Raw genomic sequence first — 21,990 nt, 5'->3', positions numbered from 1 at the left:
TTCAAGGCCCCCACTGGAGGCTGAGTCAACCCCCATCAGGGACACGTGGATGCCCAGGAGAGCACTGCCCGGGAACAAGTCTGACATAGGAGACAAAGGCCTGGCCTTCGTGCAGCTCCTCTGGCAGGTACGAGGCGTGGCCAGGACAGGTGGGGCTGGGGCCTGCCTGGCCCTTTAAGAGGGCCACCAGGTGGTGGGAGGGGGGAGAATTCCAGTTGCCTAGCAACAGGAGGGCTTGGTGTGTACTGGTCTCCGGGAGACCAGAAGCCACGTCCTGCTTGGGGACCCAGTGGCTGGAGCTGCCCTGCTGAGCGAGCTGAGTGGCCCCCCTCCCTCTCTCCCCACTCCCGCCAGTGCCTGGGCGGCGCCATGGCACAGACGGACATACTCCTGACCAAGGAGCCCGCCCCACAGACGGTGCCAGCATGCCAGCTGCCCCGCAAGCTGTACGATGTGGCCCGAAACACGGGCGCCCACACGTCCTCGGGCCTGGCCACCTCTGGCTTCCGCACGGCCAAGTACCTGCTGGACGAGTGGTTCCAGAACTGCTATGCCCGCTACCACCAGGCCTTCGCCGACCGTGACCAGTCGGAGAGGCAGCGCCATGAGAGCCAGCAGCTGGCGGCGGAGACCGAGGCGCTGGCACAGCGCACGCAGCAGGACTCCACGAGGAAGGTGGGCGAGCGCCTGCAGGACATGCACGGCTGGAAGTCGGAGCTGCAGCGCCAGGTGGAGGAGCTGGTCTCCGAGACCGAGCTGCTGCTGGCCCAGAAGCAGCGGCTGGAGCGCGCCCTGGATGCCACGGCCGGGCCCTTCTCCATCGTCACAGACAACCTGCAGTGCCGCGAGCGCCGTCAGCACCCCGACCTCGTGCGCGATTGTGTGGAGATCGAGCTGCTGAAGGTTCGGCTGCCCCGTCCCCGGAGCCGCAGACCGGCCTCCCAGCTCTCTCCAGGGAGCACGACCTTCCCCGTGTTCCCCCCTCGACTTGACTGTGCAGAGCCTCGGTGCTCAGGCACCCCTGGGAGCCTGCACTCTGCACACGTGGGGACACTCGAGCATACACCCAGGCACAGAGGGGTGGGGTGCCAGAACCAACTGGTCCTGGGGCCTCCCCAGCTGGGGGCAGGGGTGGAACTCAGGCTGCCTGGGGGGAGGGGAGAGGGTGCCAGGCCTGGCCTTCCCTCAGCCTGGTCCCCACAGTGGGTGCTGGGCAAGGCTGAGTTCCCTGCAAGGTGGGCCACTCAGGCCCTGCTTGGTGAGGGGCACCGTGGCCTGGGTGCCCCCCTGCACGGCGGGCAAGGCTGGAGCCTGGTGCTTGTCCACTTGGCCCAGCCCCGGGTGCAGGGTTCCTGCTGTGCCCGTCCTACCCCGGCTCCCACTTGGGGCGAGGCAGGGCCCAGGCCATGGTGGCATTCATCCTGGAACGTGTGCCGGGATGATGTTGGCCTGAGGCAGGGCAGGACTCGGCCCCCAGGAAACCAGGAAGGGCCTGAGATGGGCCCCAGGGGCGGCTGGCTGGGGTTGTAATGTGTTCAGAGGAAGGGAGACCCTTCTGGTCAGGTCGTGGTGGCACCGGTACCTACTGGGTGGTCCCTCAGTCGCCCCTGGGTCCCGGCACCTGCTGAACTGCCTCTCTGGTCACCATGGGTCATACAGATGAAGCCTAACCCTGAGTTCACAGAGGTGGAGCCCTAACACACCCCCACCCTGCCAATTGATGTCCGTATTGGAAATCTAGCCTCAGACCAGCGTGCAGGTGTGGACGGTGAAGGTGGGGTGGAGGCCTCGTGCATCCCACAGACACCCAGCAGGACCTGTCCTTGGGGCAGCCCCGAAGGACTGGGGGTCACCCGGGCCAGGCCCCTGATGCTGGCGGGGAAGGGCCTCAGCTGCGAGCATGCTGCAGCCACAAGCACTCATGAGACGGGGAGACATGCACACAGTCAGGCACCTGGGGACCCCCTCAAATCTGGGTGCCTCCCCTAAGCCCAGGCCCTTCCCCTGCCCTCCCCCTACAGCCCCACCCTCACACTCATTCACTCAAGAACCTCCCAAGGCTCCAGGAGTGATGGCTCTGTTCTGAGCCAGGTGCCCCACCCAGCAGTACATGGACAACCGAGTCAGGACAGGAAGGCGGGCCCACGGGTCAGAACTGGACACAAGGGCTTAGAGCCCGGGGGAGGCGAAGATTCGGATCCGGGGAGGGCTTTTCCTCCGCAGGAAATGAACCCGTCAGGGAGGCAGGAGGAAACACAGGGTTCCCGTGTGTCCTGGGCGTGTGAGGGCAGTCCTGGGTGGGGACTCAGTTGATAGGGTCCTCAGAGGCTATTGCCGGGTTCTCTGGGGCCCGTGGGCAGGCGCCAGTGGTGGCCCAGAGCCCAGGGGTGCTGCGTGCCCAGCAAGTGGGAACCACCTTTGGCTGATGCTCCCCACAGCCCATAGAAGACCCCCAAAGAACCCACTGCAGTGCCCCAGACAGGGTGCTCCAAGCCCAGAATAAATCCACTATGATAACCAAGCTCGCCCCCATTTCCACCAAAGAGACTGGGGCCACAAGCAGGGCCCAGTCCCACTGGGCGTCACCCCAAACTCTGCTCCTCCTCGGGGTCTAAGAGCCGGAGGTCCTCAGACTCTCACCAGGGGCGGGGGTCTTCTCCCCCAGGAGGCCGAGCTCATCCGGAACATTCAGGAGCTCCTGAAAAGGACCATCATGCAGGCCGTGAGCCAGATTCGGTGGGTCTGGGTGGCCTCCAGAGCTGCCCTCGGGGCAACCCTGTCCCCCTACCCCTCAGGCCACTGTAGGCAGGAGGTCGGCTGACCCGGCCCCGAGGCTCCAAGAGGTGACAGACTGTCTCCGGCCACAGCCAGAAGCACAGGGCAGGGAAGGGGCACTGGGCAGGTGGGGGTGGCCAAGGGGCCTGGACATCTAGAGCCAGACCAGCACCCCGGGGCCCACCGTCAGCAGATGAGGCTCCCCTGCCGTCTGGGGGCTGGCTGTGCCCAGCGTCGGGGTGTGCCCAGCTCCCCACCCGCCCTGACGCAGGCCCTGCCCACTGTCCGCCCGCAGGCTGAACTGGGAGCACAAGGAAACCTGCGAGATGGACTGGTCCGACAAGGTGGAGGCCTACAACATCGACGAGGCCTGCTGCCGCTACAACAACCAGAGCACCGACGTGCAGTTCTACCCGCACTCGGCCAAGTTCGAGGAGAGGTGGGGCTCCGAGATCCCACCTGGGCTCCCCGTCCCTCCGCTGGGGGGCCTCTGTGCAGCTCTTCTGCTCCTGGGGTGGGCAGGCGAGCGGCGGGACCCCCAGCCAAGTGCCGGGCACACACGGTTGAACGTCCCGGCTGGGCTTCACAGAGGGAGGCAGGACCCAGCAGTGGGGCGGAGTGTGTGTGTGTGTGTGTGAGAGAAAGAGAGGAATGTGTGTGAGAGAAAGTGTATATGTGTGTGTGTGAGAGAGTGTGTGTGTGTGAGTATGTGAGAGTATGTGTGTGAAAGAATGTGTATGAGTGAGAGTGAGAAAGTGAGTGTGTGTGTGTAACAGAATGTGAGAGAGTGACAGAGAGTGTGTGTGTGTGAATGTCTATGTGTGTGAAAGAGTGTGTGTGAGAGTGTGTGTGAGAATCTGTGTATGAGATTGAGAGTGTGTGTGTGAGAGTAAGAGTGTGTGTGAGAGTGTGTGTGAGATTGAGTGTGTGTGTGCGTGAGAGGAGGTGTGTGTATGTGTGTGAGTGTGTGTGTGTGTGAGACTGTGTGAGCGTATGTGTGAGAGTGTAAGTGTGTGTGTGGGCGCGCGCGTATGTGTGAGAAAGTGAGAATGTGTGTGTGAGTATGCACGTGAGTGTGCGAGATAGTGAGAGTGTGTGTGTGTATGTGTAGGGGGAAGCGGGCTGCAGCTCCGCGTGTGGCCGGCAGGGGGCGCGCGGCCACCACCCGTCTCAGCCACGGCCGTCGGGGCACGAGCGCGGGGACCAGCGGGCGGCGCAGGAGGCGCTGGGAGCGCGCGCAGAGACCCTACGGGCGCCGTAGCGGGCGGGGCACAAGGGCGCGGGGCCGCGGCGTGGCCCTAGGACTGCGGGTGGTCGTCTGTGCCGAAGCGCTGGGGACTCGGGGTGTGGAGGGCGCGGGGAGGCCCCGGTAGGTGCCCCCACCGATCGCGGTGTCGGCCTATTCCCCTCACTCGTAGTGCTTCAACGCCCGAGACCTGGGCCAAGTTCACCCAGGAACACCTGTACCGCGCTGAGCGCGAGCGCCTGGCCTCGGTCAACCTGCGGAATCTCATCGACTGCATCCTGCAGGACACGTCCGAGGACCTGCGGCTGCAGTGCGACGCCGTGAACCTGGCCTTTGGGCGGCGGTGCGAGGAGCTGGAGGACGCGCGCCACAAGCTGGAGCACCACCTGCGCAAGGTGGGGCCTCGCGACTGCGCGCAGCCCGCGGCCAGGCCACGCCCATCCCGCAGCCAGGGCCCACGCAGGCTATTATATAGCCACGCACAGCCCGCAGCCAGGCCGCGCCCAGGCTATTATATAGCCACGCCCATCTCGCAACCTGGTCACACCCTGGACACGCCCATCGCGCAGCCAGGCCACGCCCAGCTCATGACCTGGCCCCGTCAGGGCAGGCCCTGAGACTGGCTCTCCGCCAGTAACTACAAAGACCAGGCTCAGGATGGGTAGCCCAGACCATCACACTCCCACTGCCCACTATGCCCTGGTCACAGCCTGGCCTGGCCCTTGCCCCACCTCGGCCCTGTCCATCCTGAGGGAACCCTGGTCAGGGCCCCCCACCTCCCCCAGGGCCCTCATTAAGCTGATGAGAAAACCTAGTGACATTTGAGAATGGTGGCATTGCCGCTGGCGTGACTGATACAGGGGAGGGCTGCAGGCCAGAGCAGGGAAGGTGGAAGGAGGTGGCGGGCTCTGCTCTTTAGGGGTGTCCCTGATGCTGGCCCTGGCTCAGCAGGGCCCTGACCCTAGGCTCTCTGGGTGACCTTTGCTGCCTTTGTCTCCACAGCACCTGACCAGGGTCGGGGTCTGGTGACCTCAAGGCTGGGGCTCTTAGGACAGAGTCGCTGTGCGCTGAGCTTTGCTGTCCTTCCCCGGCCCCACCCCAGGCCTCTGGGTGCCCATGGCAGGGCTGAGGTGGCCGTGCACACCCTCCCTTCTTCCGCACTGCCCCCAGAAGCAGGGGCTAGGGCTTGGGGTGCGGGTTGACCCACTGGGCTGTCCTGTGTGGGTAAGACCCAGGGCGGGGGTGACCCACGGGCCGTCCTGTGTGCAGACGCTGCGGGAGATCTCGGACCAGGAGCACAACATCGCGGCCCTGAAGCAGGCCATCAAGGACAAGGAGGCGCCTCTGAAGGTGGCCCAGACCCGCCTGTACCAGCGCTCCCACCGGCCCAACGTGGAGCTGTGCCGAGACGCTGCCCAGTTCAGGTGCTGTGGCCGCTGGGCCGTCACCCTCCACCATACGGGTGCCGTCCACCCGCCCCCAGGCCTCCTCAGCCTCTGGGGCCCCCTTGAACATCCCCTGGCACACAGCCCTGCAGATGTAAAGAGGAAAGACGCTGGCCCCCACCTCACCCCCCACCCCACACACGGGGCTCCCACATTCCCTCTCCTGCCCCAGCAGTACTGGACACTGCATGTCCTTTGGGGGACACTGTGTGGATCTCTGAGTGCCAGGGCCGGCCACACTCCCCACTTCACCCTGGTCTGGAATCTCAGGGTCTGGGAGGCAGAGCTCCCCGAGCCACATGGCTGCCCCGACCACCTGTCCTGGCCCTCCACACCTCTGACATCAGGGTGAATGCGCCTCCCCCTCCCAGCCTGGCTTCTGGGTCTCCCCTGGGGCTTTTGGGGGTCCTTCTATGGCCGAGCATATTGAGCAGTATGCCCTGCCCGGGCTCCCGGCCTTTGAACTTGGGGCTGGCCCCTTGGCGCCCTCGGTAGGCCCGGCGTCCAGGCTGGCCCTGCTCAGCCCGCCTCTGCCCGCAGGCTGGCGAGCGAGGTGGAGGAGCTGAACCTGTCCCTGGCAGCACTGAAGGAGAAGCTTCTGGAAGCGGAGCAGTCCCTGCGCAACCTGGAGGACACGCGCATGAGCCTGGAGAAGGACATCGCGATCAAGACCAACAGCCTCTTCATCGACCGCCACAAATGCATGGCCCACCGCGCCCACTACCCCACTGTGCTGCAGCTGGCTGGCTACCAGTGACCGCCCGGCGCAGGGCCCACCCCTCCTCGAATAAAGAGCACGTTAGCTTTCTACTCAGGGTGCGCACCTGGGCAGGGTCGCTTTGCCTGCGGACCCCATCCCGCTGTGGGAGGCCAGGGGTCTCCTGCCTGGGGCACCCCCAGTCTCCACTTGGGGACAGGGGTCAGTCGAGGTCCCCCTCATTGCCCCCGCTGACCACCTGGGCCACCTGCCAGATGCTTCCAGGGGAGCGTCACCTCCCGTCACCACTGGTCACGGCCTCCGGGCCCCGCAGTGGCAGCTGAGCTCCGTTCTTCTTCACCGTGCCCTGGACGGTCACCCAAGGCCAGCTGGCACTCCCCTCTCATTAGCAGGGGCTTCAGAACATGGTGCTGGCCCAGCTACCCCCAAGGGACTTGGCCCCTGGGCTGCACACTGCAGGCCTGGGGCAGTGACCACCCAGGGAACCGTGGGACCGCTCCCTGCCACCCCTGCCTGGCACGGGCTGGGCACCAGAGGGCATACCTGAGCTGGGGGTGGGGGTGTCCACGGCTCTGGACAGAAGTGGGCGCTGTCTCTGGGGCACCTCCTGAGCAGCACCAGGCCTTCTCTCTCCCCCTCTGCTGAGGCTCTCTCCCTGTGCCCCCTGCTGACGAGCTCAAGGGGGCCACTTCCCTCCCCAACAGCAGCTCATCAGCAGGACTCGGGCAGCCTGCATTAAGAGGCCAGGAGATAATAACCCGGCCGCACACTCGCAGCTCTCAGACCCCATTATCAGCCAAGGTCGCGCTGTGCGGAGCCCCCATCAGTGCCCAGGGCCTCCGTGTCCCAGCCCGCACCCCCCACCCCCGACTGGGGCCGCTGACGGGGAGCCAAGTGGAGGTGCTGTGCAAGGCTCATTATCTCCACGGCCCGGGGGGCCGGGCACTCATTGTTCGCAGTTGTCTCATGACCACCCGTGAGGCCGGAAATCTTGTCCTCTTGTAGAGACAAATGACCAGGCCCTGGAGCTGAGGGATGGTCCTGGGCTGCTCAGCAGGTTCCCGAGGCGATGGCTGCGTCTCTCTGGGGAGTCAGCAGCCCTGGGGAGGAGGCAGACAGCTACGCCCACCCTCAGGGATTCAGGACCTGCAGGAGTGGGGAACCGGGAGGCACAGGGGGACACCAGGGCCCTGAGGGTGGCTGAAGCCTGGGGACACTCTGGCCACTGCTGAGTCCATGGTGCCCATTTTAGATGGGGAAACGAGGTCAGACGCAGGGAGCAGTGCAGCCCGGGCGTCTCCCTCTCTCTGGGTGCCCCAGAAGCCCCCGAGACGAAAGTAGAGCGGGCAGAGAGGAGCCCCCAGCCCACCCCTGGGCCCAGCAGCTCTGGCCGGAGCCTGGGTTAGCCCAGCCCTGGCAGAGGGTGGTGGGGTGGCGTCTGCAGAGAGGCCTCCGTCCAGGCCACCCGATCTGGATTCCACCAGAAAGTGTCCTTGCTCCAGACAAGGACAAGGCGTGGGGACGGCTGAGCACTGCTGCAGTGAGAACCTTCACCTCCAGGAGCCGGGGGCGTCCGGGAACCAGCTCCAGCTGGCGGGCTCCCCTGACCACAGCCCTCACCAACTCTGCTCTCCCCAGCCTGGCATGAGAATCCCCCACAGGCAGGGTCCCCTGTCTCCCCCGCTACCCCCAGCCTGCCTCCTCCACGGTCAGCAGCGAGGAGGGCACGGGGTGCCTGTGGGGAGTGCCGGACCCTGGGCTATACCCAGATCTGCAGGGGCGAGCAAGCCAGCCCCAGATGCCCACAGCCTGCCTCCCGGAAGGTGGCCCCAGCTCCCCAGGCCATGTCGGTGCCCCGCCGCCAGGCAGCCTGGCTTGGTGTGGTCGAGGAGGGGGGATGCTTCTCAGGGAGTCACATGGCCTCGTGCTCAGAGGCCGAGGTGCCAGGCGCTGCCCGGGGCCCAGTGTCCAGCTGCTCAGGCCCAAGCAAGCATGAGGCCAGGTCCTGGTGTAGTCACAGCCCCCGCCTGCCACTGCCCGGGGCGCCCTGTGAGTCATTCCTGCCGGAGGGGGCTGGCATCACAGGGACATAACCCTCATCCTCTGAAAGGCTTGGCTACTGCCAAGGGCCCCCGACAGGGTATCACAGCCTCTCCACTGGGCGCCACGGCCCTGCTAGGGTGTGGCGGGAGGTGGGGGCAGACACCACAGCCTGGCCAGACGCTGCCCCCCACCCCCCAGCGCCACCCACCAGGCCCAGCCCTCACGGCCCAGCCTGAGATGGGAGGGGGCCACTGTTACCAGGTGGGCTCAGCACCGGTGAGTGGTCTGTCTCCAACTTTGGCCTCCGGCCTCGTTGCCAGTCTCCACTCAGCCACTACTCCAGCCTCCCCGACTCCCCCTAACTCACCGCACCCCAGATGGCAGCCAGCCCCACAATCCTGGCCACCCCAGGCCCCCAAGCCCCACCACGACAGGGCTGGGGGAGGACCTCAGAGCTCCTGAGGCAGAGCTGCGGCAGGTGGCAGGCCGGGTGGCGGGCATCGGGGCCCCATGAGCCTCCTGCCGGGAGCTCGGAAGCTGGCCCGAGGCCTGTTGGTCTTGGATGGCCAAGAGGGAAGCCACGGGTGCCTGGGGAGGGCATGAAAGGGCTCTTTCACCGGCCGCTGTGCAGAGACGCCGGAGACCGCCAGGCAGGCAGCAACACCCGGTCGTGAAATGGTAACGGGCGGTGGGGGTGGGTGGTGGTCTTTACAGCAACCTTGAGCAGGGCCTGTGGTAGGGGCCCCAGCAGCACAGGCCTGCCTGGGGGGTGGCTGCCCAGGAGACACCCAAGCTGGTCCGTTTCCTCCATGGGAGGGGTCTGGGAGAGTCCTGCAGGGTCCAATGTGGCTCAAGGGGCGGGTGAGGGTCTGTGAGGTTTGAGAAGGAGGTGGTAGAGACAAGGGGTCCCACCTGCCAGGAAAGCTCAGCTTGGGAGTGGGTCTCCCAAGAGGAAGAGGAAGAGAGGAAGAGAGGAAGAGGAAGGCCTGCATCTTGGGCTGCAGTCCTGAGAGCTTCCTGGAAGAGGGGGCCTGGATATTTGTTCAGGATGGCCAGGGTACAGAGAAGAGTGAGGACCCCGATTTCACACACCTGCCCTTGCAGGAGACCAACCCTGCCTGAGCCTCTTGGACGCAGCCCTTGGGAGAACAGGGCAGGCAGAGTCCATTTGCCAGGAAAACAGGCCTGGGCCCATATGGAGCTTACCCAGGGCCCCCAGCAGCTGGAAAGTGTGGCTCCACCTGGCACTGATGGGCCCGGGGTCAGGCAGGGTCTTCCGGGGGAGGGGACATGGAGACCGGAGGCTCAGGACTGGCAGGGATTAAAGACCAGCTTCTGTACAGCTGGGTGGGGGCCGGGACAGCCTCCCTGGTTACCCTGCCTCCTCCTAGGGGGTCAGGATGCACATGTCCCGTCTGCCCAGCAAGGCAGCCTGGCAGAAACTGCCTCATGTCGGGCCCCACCCAACACGGGCCTGGGGCCCGGCTGCCCGGAGTGTGTGTCGGGGGGTGGGGGGCATACCCTTCCCTGAAGTAGCCCCTCCCGGAGGGCTCTGGCCAGTCCCGGTGAGGAGGGGTTGGGGGGCTGTTTCAGAGCCCCACCCCCACTCAGTGCCCCCTGCATCTCCCAGGCGTGGGATCTCCGGCCACGGGGCTTTGGGGACCTGGACTCCCCAACTGCAGGCACTGAGGGTGTCCGCTGCCACCCAGAACTAAGGCCTCGGGGAGGGAGGGGCACGAGCAGGGAGCAGTGCCCAGGAAGAGTCAGCTCCCATGGGCGGCCGCCTTGGTGCTCCGGGCTCGGGGAAGACAGTGCGGGGCCCTCCCAGCAGTGGTGGCCCCCAGGCTGTGTCAGGGAGGAGTCTCAGTCCCGGGCAGGGACCCATCAGCGTGTCAGGGCGGGATGAGAGTCCAGGAGGGGCTGACCAAGCACTCTGTGTGGGACGAGCCTCTGGCCGAGCCCACTGCAGCCCCCTCGAGGGGTCCCAGCTGTCCCTCCCCATCCAGGAGGCTCCCTGGGCCCCCCATCGTCTCCCCCATACAGGGGAGCTGCCAGGCTGCCGTGGGGGGCGCTGGGGGCTCAGCAGGGCGAGCCCTCCACTCCCCGCCTTCCTCTCCCACCTTTCTCTTCCCTTCCTGCCCGGCCACAGGCCCTGGCCTGGATGGTGGCCCCTGCCCTCCTGCTGCTCCTGGCGCTGCCCGCTGGGGCCTGGCGCGGCCTGGGGCTGCCCCGCCGGCCGTGCGTGCAGTGCTGCCATCCAGCCTGGCCCCCCGCCGCCCCCGGCCCAGGTGCCCACGTGAGTGACGGAGACGCGTGGGCGGGGCTGCCCCGCCTGCGGCCCACCATCGACATCTCGATCCTGAAAGGTGAGTGTCCCCAGAGGGGTGGCCTCCCCCCCCCATAGGGACACCTGTGCTGAGGGGAGGGGACAGGGCCCAGGGCGGGCTCTGGGAAGGCGGGGGGCCCCGAGGAGACAATGGACGGGTGCCTGCTCCCCGCTCCCCACAGCCACCCCCCGGGTGGGCAGAGGGTGTCCCGGGGAAGGGGCTGTGGATAGAGGGCCTGAGGCTGCCCTCAGCCCTGCCCCTAGGGGAGGGGAAGGGGGCTGGGTCCCCTCTGGGGGCAAGAGAGGAAGGGTTCTGGGAGGGCCGCACCCTAGGGGCTGGACTGCCGGCTGCACTGAGCTTTAACCCCAGAGCTCTCCTCCTTCAAAGACCAGTTCAGACCCTTCTTCTGGAGGCTGCCTGACCCCGCTGGCCTCACATGACCGTCAGCACAGACCCCAGAACAGCCAGGCCCTCGGGGTGTGGCTTCTTTCTCTTTGCCTCTTGGAGAGTGGGTTAGCGCCCCTCTGAGAGAGGAGACTGAGGCCCCAAAGGCGAGATCACTTGCAGGGCCGCGTGGCCAGAGAATCTGACCCTGGGAGCCTTGACCAGGGGCTTCTGCTCACGCCCCGCCCCTCCCCGGCAGGTGAAAAGGGCGAGGCGGGGGTCAGAGGTCGCTCTGGCAGGAGCGGGAAAGAGGGCCCGCCCGGCTCCCGGGGCCTCCGGGGGCGCAAGGGCCAGAAGGGGCAGGCGGGGCTGCCGGGCGCGCAGTGCCCGCGTGCCTACGCGGCCTTCTCGGTGGGCCGGCGCGAGGGGCTGCACAGCGCCGACGCCCTCCAGGCGGTGACCTTCGACACGGAGCTGGTCAACCTGGACGGCGCCTTCGACCTGGCCTCCGGCCGCTTCTTCTGCACCGCACCCGGCGTCTACTTCCTGAGCCTCAACGTGCACACCTGGAACTACAAGGAGACCTACCTGCACATCATGCGCAACGCGCGCGCGGCGGCCGTGCTGTACGCGCAGCCCAGCGAGCGCAGCGTGATGCAGGCGCAGAGCCTGCTGCTGCCGCTGGCCGCGGGTGACGCCGTGTGGGTGCGCATGTTCCAGCGCGACCGCGACAACGCCATTTTCGGCGAGAGCGGCGACCTCTACATCACCTTCAGCGGCCACCTGGTCAAGCCGGATGCCGAGCTCTGACGGCCCGGCGCCACGCCAGCTCCCAGGGCCCACACTCCAGAGCCCCCTGCCCAGGATTGGGGCCAGCTGTGATTGAGCGCCGCCCGCATGCACACGTTGAGCTGAGGGCGGCCCGGCAGGAGCAAGACAGACCCACCAGCTCTGCTAGACGCGGACCCCAACCGAGGGGTCCCAGCAAGAGATTCCGGAGCAGACCCGCGTTCCCCGCGCGCGGTGGGCGGGGTTGGGGCGGGGCACCTCCACCCGCTAAGGAGCTTGGCCCCCTGGTTGGGTTCCCTTTCCTCTTATAAAGGCTATGCCAGGCCCCGCGCTGTGAGAGAATTACAAAGCACCTACTGAGTGCTGGGCTGGACGCTGGGGAGGCTCTGGGGGAGGAGTGGAGTATGCTGAATTCCAGGGTGCTCAGGGCAGCAGAGGCCACGGGACCAACGACGTGGAGTAGGTGGGTGGCCGGGCTGGGCCAGGACAGGCCTCTGCCTGGGTGAACACACTGCCAGCCCTGGTGGGTCGATTTTCTGGGGCTTGCGGCATCCCGGGTCTGTCTTGAGTGGGCTGGGAGGAGCATGCACGCCTGAGCCCGGGGAGCCCCAGACCCCTGGGGTATCACCTCCCACTTCTACATGCTGAAGCTGGGCCTGGTGGGGACCTGCAGTGAGCAGGCCGGCCCCATCCCTGCGGGCAGGCGTGTGTGGACTGGCTGAGCTTTCTCCACTGGAGGCCTCTGTCCGCCCAGCAGTAAGAGCCACCAGGCTGCCCGCCCTCTGGTCCGCTCCGAGCCTGTTCCTTTCCTGCCACGTGTCCTCCGGTCATTCTGGGATCTTCTGTCTGGCCTCTGTGGCCCCACTGCCCACCGCCTCCTCTCTGGGCCCTCCCCAGCCTCCCCTCCTGTGGCCGCTCCGCCCAAGTGAGGATGCTGAGCTGGTGAGGCGGCCAGGGCCCTGGCAGGAGCAGCGTCTGGAGTCACCAGAGCCTGGCGTGCTGGCTGAGATCCCGGGCCAGGCGGATGTGGCTGGAGCTGCAGGCTGGCCAGACTGAGCCTGCTGGGGCTGCCAGGTGATGAACACGCTGGAGGCTCCACCCTGGGGCCCTGAGCCCACAGAACGCTGCATGTCGGGTCCTGTCTCCTCATCACAGCCCCCCCCGCCCCGCCCCAGGAGCTCAGTCCATCCTGAGATGGTCCCTGGCAGACCTCCCCAGACCATGGTCATCTGCTGGGGGAGGCTGGGGAGGGGGTGGGGGCCCCTCATCCCCGTGCTGGGGGAGGAGACACAGCTGGGAGCACGGTGCCCCTCCCCTGCCGCACGGAACCCCGTGACCCTCAGGAACATCTGCCCTGAGTGAGGCTGGATCCAGGAGCGTCCACACACACCCGTGGGCAACAGGGCCCACCCTCCCAAATTCCCAGACCGGGGCGCCCTGGAGAGGTGGAGATTTTGAGGTCCAGCGAAGGTGTGTAGACCCCCAAGTGTGTGTGATTCTGGGAGCTGGATCCCCCTCAAACAGGGCTGACTCCTCTAGTGTGGCCTGGGATGGGGGGAGGGGAGGGCCCCCACTGGAGAGGGGCTACTGGGACTCCGAGTCTGCAGGGAGAGGGGGCTTTCAGCCAGCAGCCTTCTGCAGGGGCTCAAGGGCTGTGACAGTCCCACCTCTGAGGCTGGCTCTCAGGCCAGCTCTGGACCAGGGTTGGGGGCTCCTGGGGTCCCAGGTATGAGGCCCAGGTATGAGGGACATCCCAGGAGGAAGCTGGGACTCAGAGGCCTGAGTCCCTGAGCTCAGGCCTGGGCGGGGCTGTGGCCCCAAACCCCCAGCACAAGCAGGGTCTGGTCCCCCCCACTCCGCCCCAGGCCGCCGTGTGGTGCATCAAGGATGCTGTTCACCCTCTCGTCTCCTGAGCGAGCAGCGTGGGCACGGATTCCTGAGTCTGGAATGTCCCATCACTTTGTGGACATGACGACTTCCCCTCATCCCACCCGTTCTCAGTTATGGGTTTTAACTAAGCCGGGGCTCGGGGGGAGGCCCAGGTATGAGGGACATGGGTTCACAGCAATGTCTACTCCCAGGAGCCCCAAGGCCCAGCTGGGCCCGGCTGTGGTGCAGGGTAGGGGGCCGCAGGACTCTGGGGGACTGGCCGTAGCCGAGGGGTTGGGAGCTGAGTGGGGCACCCTGGACTGGTGAGCCCGGCCCCAGTGAGACTAGAGGGTGCTCGAAGAGCCCGCGGGGAGCCAGAGGGCAGCCCTGGACACCTCCCCAGCCCTTCCCGACGGCTCAGTACTGCCCACCCCCACCAGTGATGCTGACTTGGGCCAAGGAGCCTCAGGCTGCACTTTGGCCTGAGTCCTTTTATGACTGGAATAACTGGACACGCCCAGGGTGCCTGGCAACCAGCAGGGCATCAGGAGCGCTAAGAGGGGCCGCGGGGGCCAAGGAGGGGCGTCCCACGGCAGAGATAAAGGCACCCGCACAGGAGCATGAGGGGTGGAAGGACCTCCCTCCATCCTCCCAGGTCTGGACTCCCTGCCCCCAACTGGGACCCCGCCCGCAGAGTGCTGCAGGCCAGCCTGGCCACTGGGGGTGGGAGGGCTGCCCGGTCCAGCAGCCTGGGCAAAGCCGGCTCTCTCGGGCTCCCCGTCTGACCTCGAGGTGCACTGGGCCCTGAGGGTGCAGGGATGGGGGGGCATTTCCATGAAATCTGTGGATCCACTGGCCGCTGGGCCTCCCTCTCACCTCACTCCGTTCGTGGGGCCTAGACCAGAGGCACTGGGGCGGCTCCACCGAGCCCCCGGGACAGCCCCCTGCTCCCCTTGCTGGCCCAGAGGGCAGAGCAGGCCAAACAGACGGTGTCTAATCGACTCCAAAGTCAAGGCCACCCCCGCCCTCAGAGAGCAGGGGCCAGGTGGGGTCTCCCCTGAGTGCGAGCGAGAACCCTGTGGAGGCTGCTGGTCAGAGCCTGCGTGCCTGGGACGCGCCAGGGACACTGAGAGTGGTTGCCTCCCCCCACCCCCGGCTTAGTTAAAACCCATGACTGAGAACGGGTGGGACGAGGGGAAGTCATCCTGTCCACAAAGTGATGGGAAGCTCCAGACTCAGGAATCCGTGCCGCGCTGCTCGCTCAGGAGACGAGAGGGTGAACAGCATCCTTGATGCACCACACGGCGGCCTGGGGCGGAGTGGGGGGGACCAGGATGCACCTGCCCCTGGGGAAGAGAGCTGGAAACGACCGGAACACGGGGCAGCCCAGAGGCGGAATCCTATGGAAGCCGTTTCCTGTCTCAGTTTTTATCCGTTTGGTGGAATTCCAACAAAACATCTATTTTAGAATTTGGGTGAAAGTCATACACCATAAAATGTACCATTTTAAAGTGAACAAAGTGAAAGTCGCTCAGTCGTGTTCAACTCTTTGCAACCCCGTGGGCTGTACAGTCCATGGAATTCTCCAGGCCAGAATACTGGAGTGGGAAGCCTTTCCCTTCTCCAGGGGATCTTCCCAACCCAGGGATTGAACCCAGGTCTCCCGCATTGCAGGTGGATTCTTTACCAGCTGAGCCAGCAGGGGAGCCCCAAAAGGGAACAACTCAATATTATTTAAGGTGTACAAGGGCGTCCATCCAGAGAGTCTCCTTTCCAAGTTGCCTGGTCGTCACCATCATCTGTGTCCCTCCTCTGGGTAGGGCCTCCAGAGGATGCACAGGCAGACAGGTCCACTGTCCAGGGGGCCGAGGAGCCACAGCATGGCTCCTGGGAGCTTTGGCCCCTCTCGTGACACCTGCACCCACTGGACCCCTGCCTGGAGCCAGGGACCCCTCGGCATGGCTCCTGGGGGCTCAGCTGGGAGGGTGGGTCCTGGGTTCCAAATGGGGAGAGGTCAAGGGGCTCTGGAAGCTGACCCTTCCTCTGGCTACCCTCTCAGACCCGATGACCATCAGAACATGGGTCCCCACGGCCAGGTCACCTTCCAGGTGCCACGTGGGTGGGGGGGAGAGGACAGGCCCTCAGCCCCCAGGATGGCTGCTGCCCTGGGTCCACTCTGCAAATGTCCTTTCATTAAACCCTCCTCAAGCTGCCCAAAGGAGGGGCCGCCTGTTTCCTGGGCATGGGGGGACGGGGGACACGTGGGGGCACAGGAGACTCTCGGGGTGCAGAGCAGAAGGGGATCGGGCCAGTCCCCACTGCTCTGCAGTCAGTTTCCTTTGCCCACAGCCAGCCCCTGTGAATGGCCCTGCCCCTCCCCTCCTGTGGTGCCCCCGCCCTGCACCCAGGCCTGGCGCCCCACACCCTGTGGCCATGGCCACGGTCTGCCGTGTGTGCAGAGGTCAGAGAAGAGACAGGCTGAGAAGGGCACTCAAGCCCCCTCCCCAGAGGCAGGAGCCAGGGAGGAGGTTTCCTCCGGTGGAGACACTCCCCCTGCACCAGTCAGGACCCACGCAGGCGCCCAGGTGGAGCCCCCAGACCCCCGTCAGCGCAGATACCACAAATGCACAGCTGTCACCACCACGGCCAGATGTGCAGCCTAGGGAATGGGGAGGGGTGAGCCTGAGAGCCAGGGCGGGGGGCAGCGATGGGGACCCCCTCAGGTTCCTGGACAGTCGCTGGACCTTCAAGGTGGGGACTCCAGCTGGACAGTGGCTCACGGTGGTCGGGCAAGCCTCGAGGAGCCAGGGCAGCATGGAGAGGAGGCGGCAGGCTGGGCTGGAGGAGCGGGCCACAGCCCCAGTGGCCTCCCCAGGGCCCCAGCCTGCCCAGCCCTTGAGGCCCCGGGTTCTACGGTGGCCCCGACAGGTGACCAGCAAAGACCCTGTTCTCAGTTAGTCAGCTGCCTGACACCCCCAAAAGACATCCCAGCTCTCAGCCCCCAGACTCCGTAGGAGGCTCTTCCTGGTGTTTACCTGCGGCCTGCTTGCCTCCTGTCCCGAGACACCCCAGGATGGGCCCCACTGACCCCTCCAGGGATGCCCTCGTTCAGCCCCCAGGGTGGGCCACAGCATGGGCTCTGCCCATGGGGGCTGCACCATGGTCCTCCACCCCCCCCACACCCACCCCTCCCGCCTGGCAAATAGCCAACCCTCAGCCCATCCTGATCCCGGAGGCAGCCTCACCCTGTCCTGCGGGCCGGATTTCCTGAGCAAGGTCACTCTGGGAGCCACTGGAGCCCAATAGCCAATAAAACCCATTGATGCGGAGAGAGAGACAGTAAAGCAGGTCACCCACTCCGCTGAGGGTGTTTGTTCTGCCCTCCCCACCCTGCTCGGGGCCTGGGGCCCCAAGACCTGCAAGCAGTGTGGTGCTCTGTGCCCCCGCAGCTGTCCCCAGCCTGTGCTGGGCGGGGAGGGCAGTGGCCGGGCCAGGCTGCATCCCCACACCCACTGTACCGTGTCCACGGCTCCGTGGGCTCACATCCTTCTGGGACACTCCTGTCCCCGCACCTCGACAGGCCCTCGGGGTGCCCAGGTGCTCACTCTCTCCTGTTCAGTACCCCCCACCCAGGGCTTTGGGAACTGTCCACACTGGCCGAGCCCAGTCACCAACTCCCACACAGACCCAGGGTCCACGGGCCACCTGGCATCTCTTCCTCCACCTGTTGAGTCTATCAGGCCTGGGCACACACAGGCACACACATTCACACGTGCACACACAGGTACATTCACACACGTGCACACATAGGTACATTTACATATGTGTACACACACCGACACACATACACACAGACACATGTTCACACATGCACACACAGGCACACATTCACACATGTGCACAAACAGGTGCACACATTCATACATGTGTACACACAGGTACACACACATCCACACATGGTACACACAGGCACACACATACATGTACACAGAGGTACACACATGTCTACACATGCATTACACAGGCACCCACAAGGGGGCACATGCACACACACCTACACATGTATACACATGTGCACACATACAGACACACATGCCAGTACACGTATATGCACACAGGTACACTGAATTGACATATGTGTACACACATGTCCACACATGCATCACACCCACAAGCAGGCACATGCACACACACACACACACACACACACACATTCACATGAGTGTATACACATGCACACACACAGGCACACACACCCAGAAGCAGGCACATGGACAAACACACAGGCATGTCCACACACACCAACATGCTCACAGGCAGGACTGGCGAGGGCACTCTAGTGTCCGCACCGCCCAGGGAGGGACCTCGCCGTGTCAAATCAATTGGGAGAAATTGACCCGAGCAGATATTTCCGTGCCATCTGTTTGCTCCCCAAAGTCACTCTGAGCAGATGGACTTTGCATCCAAGCCCATGGGTGGCCTGGCCGGCGGAAGGGGGGTGACTGGTCAGACAGACTTGTTTCTCCCAGGCATCCACCCCTGCACGGGATGCCTCTCCCCTAGGGCCGGGCGGGGAGGCTTTGGTCACCAGCTCCCTGTGACTGACACCAGGGTTTGTGTCCTCCACCCTCTAGGTGGAGCCCAGGTGGGGCTGATACTAAAGCTGGGGCTGAGGAGACGGCCGGGACCCCACTCACCCAGAGTCGGGGACAGGAGCCCCAAGGGAGCTGCCCACGCCCCACACCCAACAGCCGTGGAAGGATCGGATGCCCCCGCCCCACCGCCCACATCCTCAGGGCCACACCCCGCTCCTGCCAGCCCAGCCCCGAGGCTCCTTTCCGCGGGTACGGACGCTCCCCTCACTATTATCTGGGTGTCCTGCTGCCTGCCCCGCCCCGGCTGCCTGCGATCCGCCCGCACTGATGTACACCAGTTTCGATCGGCTCCGGGGACAATATTTGCTCTGGGAAAGAGTCAAACATTTATTCTCTAATTTATTCAGGGAGCACTTGTCAAACACAAGCGCCCTTGTTACGTGATCTTGTTTCCAGGGCTTGGCCTCGGTCTGGGGTCCGTGCCGAGGCCCCGGCAGCGCTGACCCTGACTCTCCCCTGCCCAGCACGGCGCTGCCCACTCCCCACGCCCCCTGGTTTCTGGTTCCTCCTCTGGTCCAGCCATGGACCCCAGGAGGGACACTGGGCAGGGCTGTCTCAGCGGGGCCTGTGGGGGGCGAATGACCCCCATGTCCTTCTTCTCCTTCCAGCCATGATCACAGTGAGGCCCGGGCATCCAGGAGCCCAGGCCTCCCCCAGTGAGGCTGCCAGGCACCTTCTCTAGGACCTGTTTCAGGCCTGGGGCCAGGGGTGGAGGGGGATGAGCTGGTATTTCTGGGGGTGGAGAGGACCATTCCGGCCAGACCAGACTGAAAGCCGAATTCCTCCGGGGTCCAGCATTTGCACGCGCCCATGGCCTCTCCAGTCTGCTGTTTGCCTTGGGAGGCGGCTCCGCCTGCCCGCTGCTGTCTGGCTAGTCTCTTCAGCTCCAGCCCCCCAACTCTGGGAGGAAAGGCAGAAGAGGTGGCTGTGGGTCCCGCAGCCTTGCCGGGCCCCCTCTGCCCCCGCAGCCTCAGCACTCACAGTTTGCTGGTCTGCATGAGCCCGTTGGCCTTGCAGCTGCGCACGGGCATCATGGCCTCCTGCAGCCGGCTGCTCGGGCCCGGCTGTGGCTCCGTGGCATCCGCATCCTCGGCGCCAGCGCCGTAGCCTTTGCGGAGGCACAGAACCTTCCGGAAGCTCTGGCGGAAGTTGTCGGAGAGGAAGCCGTAGAGCAGGGGGTTGGCACAGCTGTTGGCGTAGGACAGCACAACCACGAAGAAGTAGGCGCCAGCGGAGGCAGGCTCCTCGGGCAGCGCAAAGGCCAGGTTGACGATGTTGACGATGAAGAAGGGCAGCCAGCAGCCCGCAAACACCAGCACCACCACCACCACCATGCGGGTCACCTTCCGCTCCGAGCGCCGCCGCGTGGAGCCCACGCGCACGCCGGATGCCTTCAGCTTCACCACGATGAGCAAGTAGCACAGGCAGATGACCAGCAGCGGCCCGAAGAAGCCCAGCACGGACGTGTAGATGATGAACACGGCCCCCCACAGCCCCACGGGCTCCGGCCAGCTGAGGTTGCAGGTGTTCCAGCCCTCCTGGATGTCGGCAAACACCACCAGTGGCAGCGACATGACCAGCGAGAAGGCCCAGACCGCAGCGCTGGCCAGCTTGGCCACCCGGGGGCGGCGCCAGCGGGCGGAGCGGATGGGGTGGACCACGGCCAGATAGCGATCCACACTCATGACTGTCAGGCAGAAGATGCTGGTGAACTGGTTGATGCCGTCCAGCGTCATGACCAGGCGGCACAGCACGGGGCCGAAGGGCCAGTAGGAGATGGCATTCTGCGTGGCCACGAAGGGCAGCCCCAGCATGAGCAGCACGTCGGCCACGGCCAGGTTGAGGATGTAGATGTTGGTGACCGTCTTCATCTTGGCGTGGCGCAGGACCACGTAGATGACCAGCGCGTTGCCGCCCAGCCCCACTGCGCACACCAGCAGGTAGAGCACTGGTACCACCACTGCCCGGGCACCTGGTGAGGGCCCCAGCCCCGCCAGCGTCCCATTCTCATCGCCGCTGCCGCTGGGCACCACTGAGGAGGTGTTCCAGGTGGTCAGCGGGGAGGCCGGGAACAGAGGCTCCATCGTGGCCACTGCGGGCAGGGCAGGCTGAGCGGGAGCGCCGGGGCGTCCGCTGCAAGAGAAGGAAGGACACAGAGCGACTGAGCCGAGGGCGTCTCCCCTGCGCCTGCCCCACCTGCCCAGGACGCACGGGATTACCCCGGGGCGGCGGGTAAATACGATTACTCATGTTCAACTGGGCTGGGAATCACATTAAGCAAATTGTTTGGAAAACAAACCTGGAGAGGAAGGAGCAGTGGGTCGGTGGCTGTGGGGGCACTGGGCAGGTAGCCCCTGGAGCCGAGATGCCACAGCAGCCCCCAGAGACTTGACTGTCCCTTCAGCCCTCTGCACCCAGAGGCCCCCTTCCCAGCTCAGCCAGGCCACCTTCACGGAGTCCTGGGAGGGCACTGATACCTCACCTCGCAGGTAACGGACTGAGGACCCTCGGAGTTGCCTCCCCAGGGACCCGCAGGACAGGTGGGAGGGGAGGGACAAGGAGGCTGGGACAGCAGCCAGGCACCCCCAGCCCAGGCAAGCCAGAGTGTGGAGACACCCAGGCCCACTCTGCTGGGGAACCCCAGAGCCGGACTCCAGGTGGCCTCCTGGAACCATCCAGAGGCTCCCAGCCTTCCACGTGGCTGAAAAGCAAGACCTCAGGCTGCAGAGGCTCTGCCAGCCCACCTGTGAGCCGTGTCCGCGTCACCCAGCAGAGCCCAGCTGCGTGGCCAAAAGGACCTGGCTTCCCTGCCCCCAGCAGCTGCCGCTGCAGCGCGGATGTCCCTGGGCCAAGGAGACGACCGGAGACGGGGCTGCGCGTGCTCTGGGGTGGGGCCGCACCCCCAGTCCCAGGACAGCAGACTGCAGCCCCAGGCAGAGGACCCTGAGCGGGGGTGGGTCAGTGAGGACCCCACCCTGTGAACAGGTAACACACGACAGGCAGAGGCAGATTCCAGCCCGAGCCGCGGGCCAGGAAGAAATGCACGTATGTGTGTGTGTCTGCGTGTGTGTGTCTGTGTGTATGTGTATGTCTGTGTGTGGCTGTGTCTGTGTGTGTGTATGTGTGTATGTCTGTGTCTGTGTGTGTCCATGTGTCTGTGTGTGTGTGTGTCTGTGTGTGTGTATGTGTGTATGTCTGTGTCTGTGTGTGTCCATGTGTCTGTGTGTGTGTGTGTCTGTGTGTGTGTGTCTGTGTGTCCGTGTGTCTGTCTGTCTGTGTCCATGTGTGTGTGTGTGTGTGTGTGTGTGTCTGTGTGTGTCTGTGTGGTCGGGGGGACAATGTGGGGCAGGCAGATTTGGGGGAGGCTTCAGGGGCTGCGGTCCATGGGGTCGCATAGGGTTGGACACAACTGAGTGACTTCGCTTTCACATTTCACTTTCATGCATTGGAGAAGGAAATGGCAACCCACTCCAGTGTTCTTGCCTGGAGAATCCCAGGGACGGGGGAGCCTGGTGGGCTGCCGTCTATGGGGTCGCACAGAGTCAGACATGACTGAAGCAACTTAGCAGCAGCAGCAGCAGGGGTGATAGGGTTTGTAGAGAAATAGCCAGGGCAGGGCTGGGGAGGTGGCACCTGAAGTCCACAGTGACGGGCACACGTATCCACTGTATCACTCTGGTACTTTTCTGTACGTTGAAATGGTTCACAAAAATAGTGATCCTCATGAGAAAGGAACCAC

General features: G+C 65.0%; 3 protein-coding genes across 3 annotated transcripts; 2 read left to right on the top strand and 1 right to left on the bottom strand.

The window, feature by feature from the left end:
• Positions 1-251: 251 nt before the first annotated feature.
• TEKT4 (tektin 4) lies at positions 252-6,276 on the top strand. The gene is made up of 6 exons (XM_070779384.1): positions 252-903; positions 2,666-2,736; positions 3,071-3,214; positions 4,194-4,416; positions 5,291-5,445; positions 6,007-6,276. Exons 1-6 carry the CDS (start codon positions 370-372, stop codon positions 6,221-6,223), a joined length of 1,344 nt encoding a protein of 447 aa, XP_070635485.1. The 5' UTR covers positions 252-369; the 3' UTR covers positions 6,224-6,276.
• A 4,108-nt stretch (positions 6,277-10,384) lies between these two features.
• Positions 10,385-12,052, top strand: C1QTNF8 (C1q and TNF related 8). The gene is made up of 2 exons (XM_019987352.2): positions 10,385-10,593; positions 11,198-12,052. The coding sequence occupies exons 1-2, from the start codon at positions 10,389-10,391 to the stop codon at positions 11,746-11,748; spliced, it is 756 nt and encodes a 251-aa protein (XP_019842911.1). The 5' UTR covers positions 10,385-10,388; the 3' UTR covers positions 11,749-12,052.
• A 6,513-nt stretch (positions 12,053-18,565) lies between these two features.
• Positions 18,566-20,379, bottom strand: SSTR5 (somatostatin receptor 5). Its single transcript, XM_019987319.2, has one exon. The coding sequence runs from the start codon at positions 20,333-20,335 to the stop codon at positions 19,229-19,231; it is 1,107 nt and encodes a 368-aa protein (XP_019842878.2). The 5' UTR covers positions 20,336-20,379; the 3' UTR covers positions 18,566-19,228.
• Positions 20,380-21,990: the final 1,611 nt, after the last annotated feature.

The sequence above is a fragment of the Bos indicus genome, chromosome 25 (assembly GCF_029378745.1).
Source record: "Bos indicus isolate NIAB-ARS_2022 breed Sahiwal x Tharparkar chromosome 25, NIAB-ARS_B.indTharparkar_mat_pri_1.0, whole genome shotgun sequence".
In the NCBI taxonomy this organism is placed as follows: Eukaryota; Metazoa; Chordata; class Mammalia; order Artiodactyla; family Bovidae; genus Bos; species Bos indicus.
This window is presented reverse-complemented; position numbering and strand designations above follow the sequence as displayed.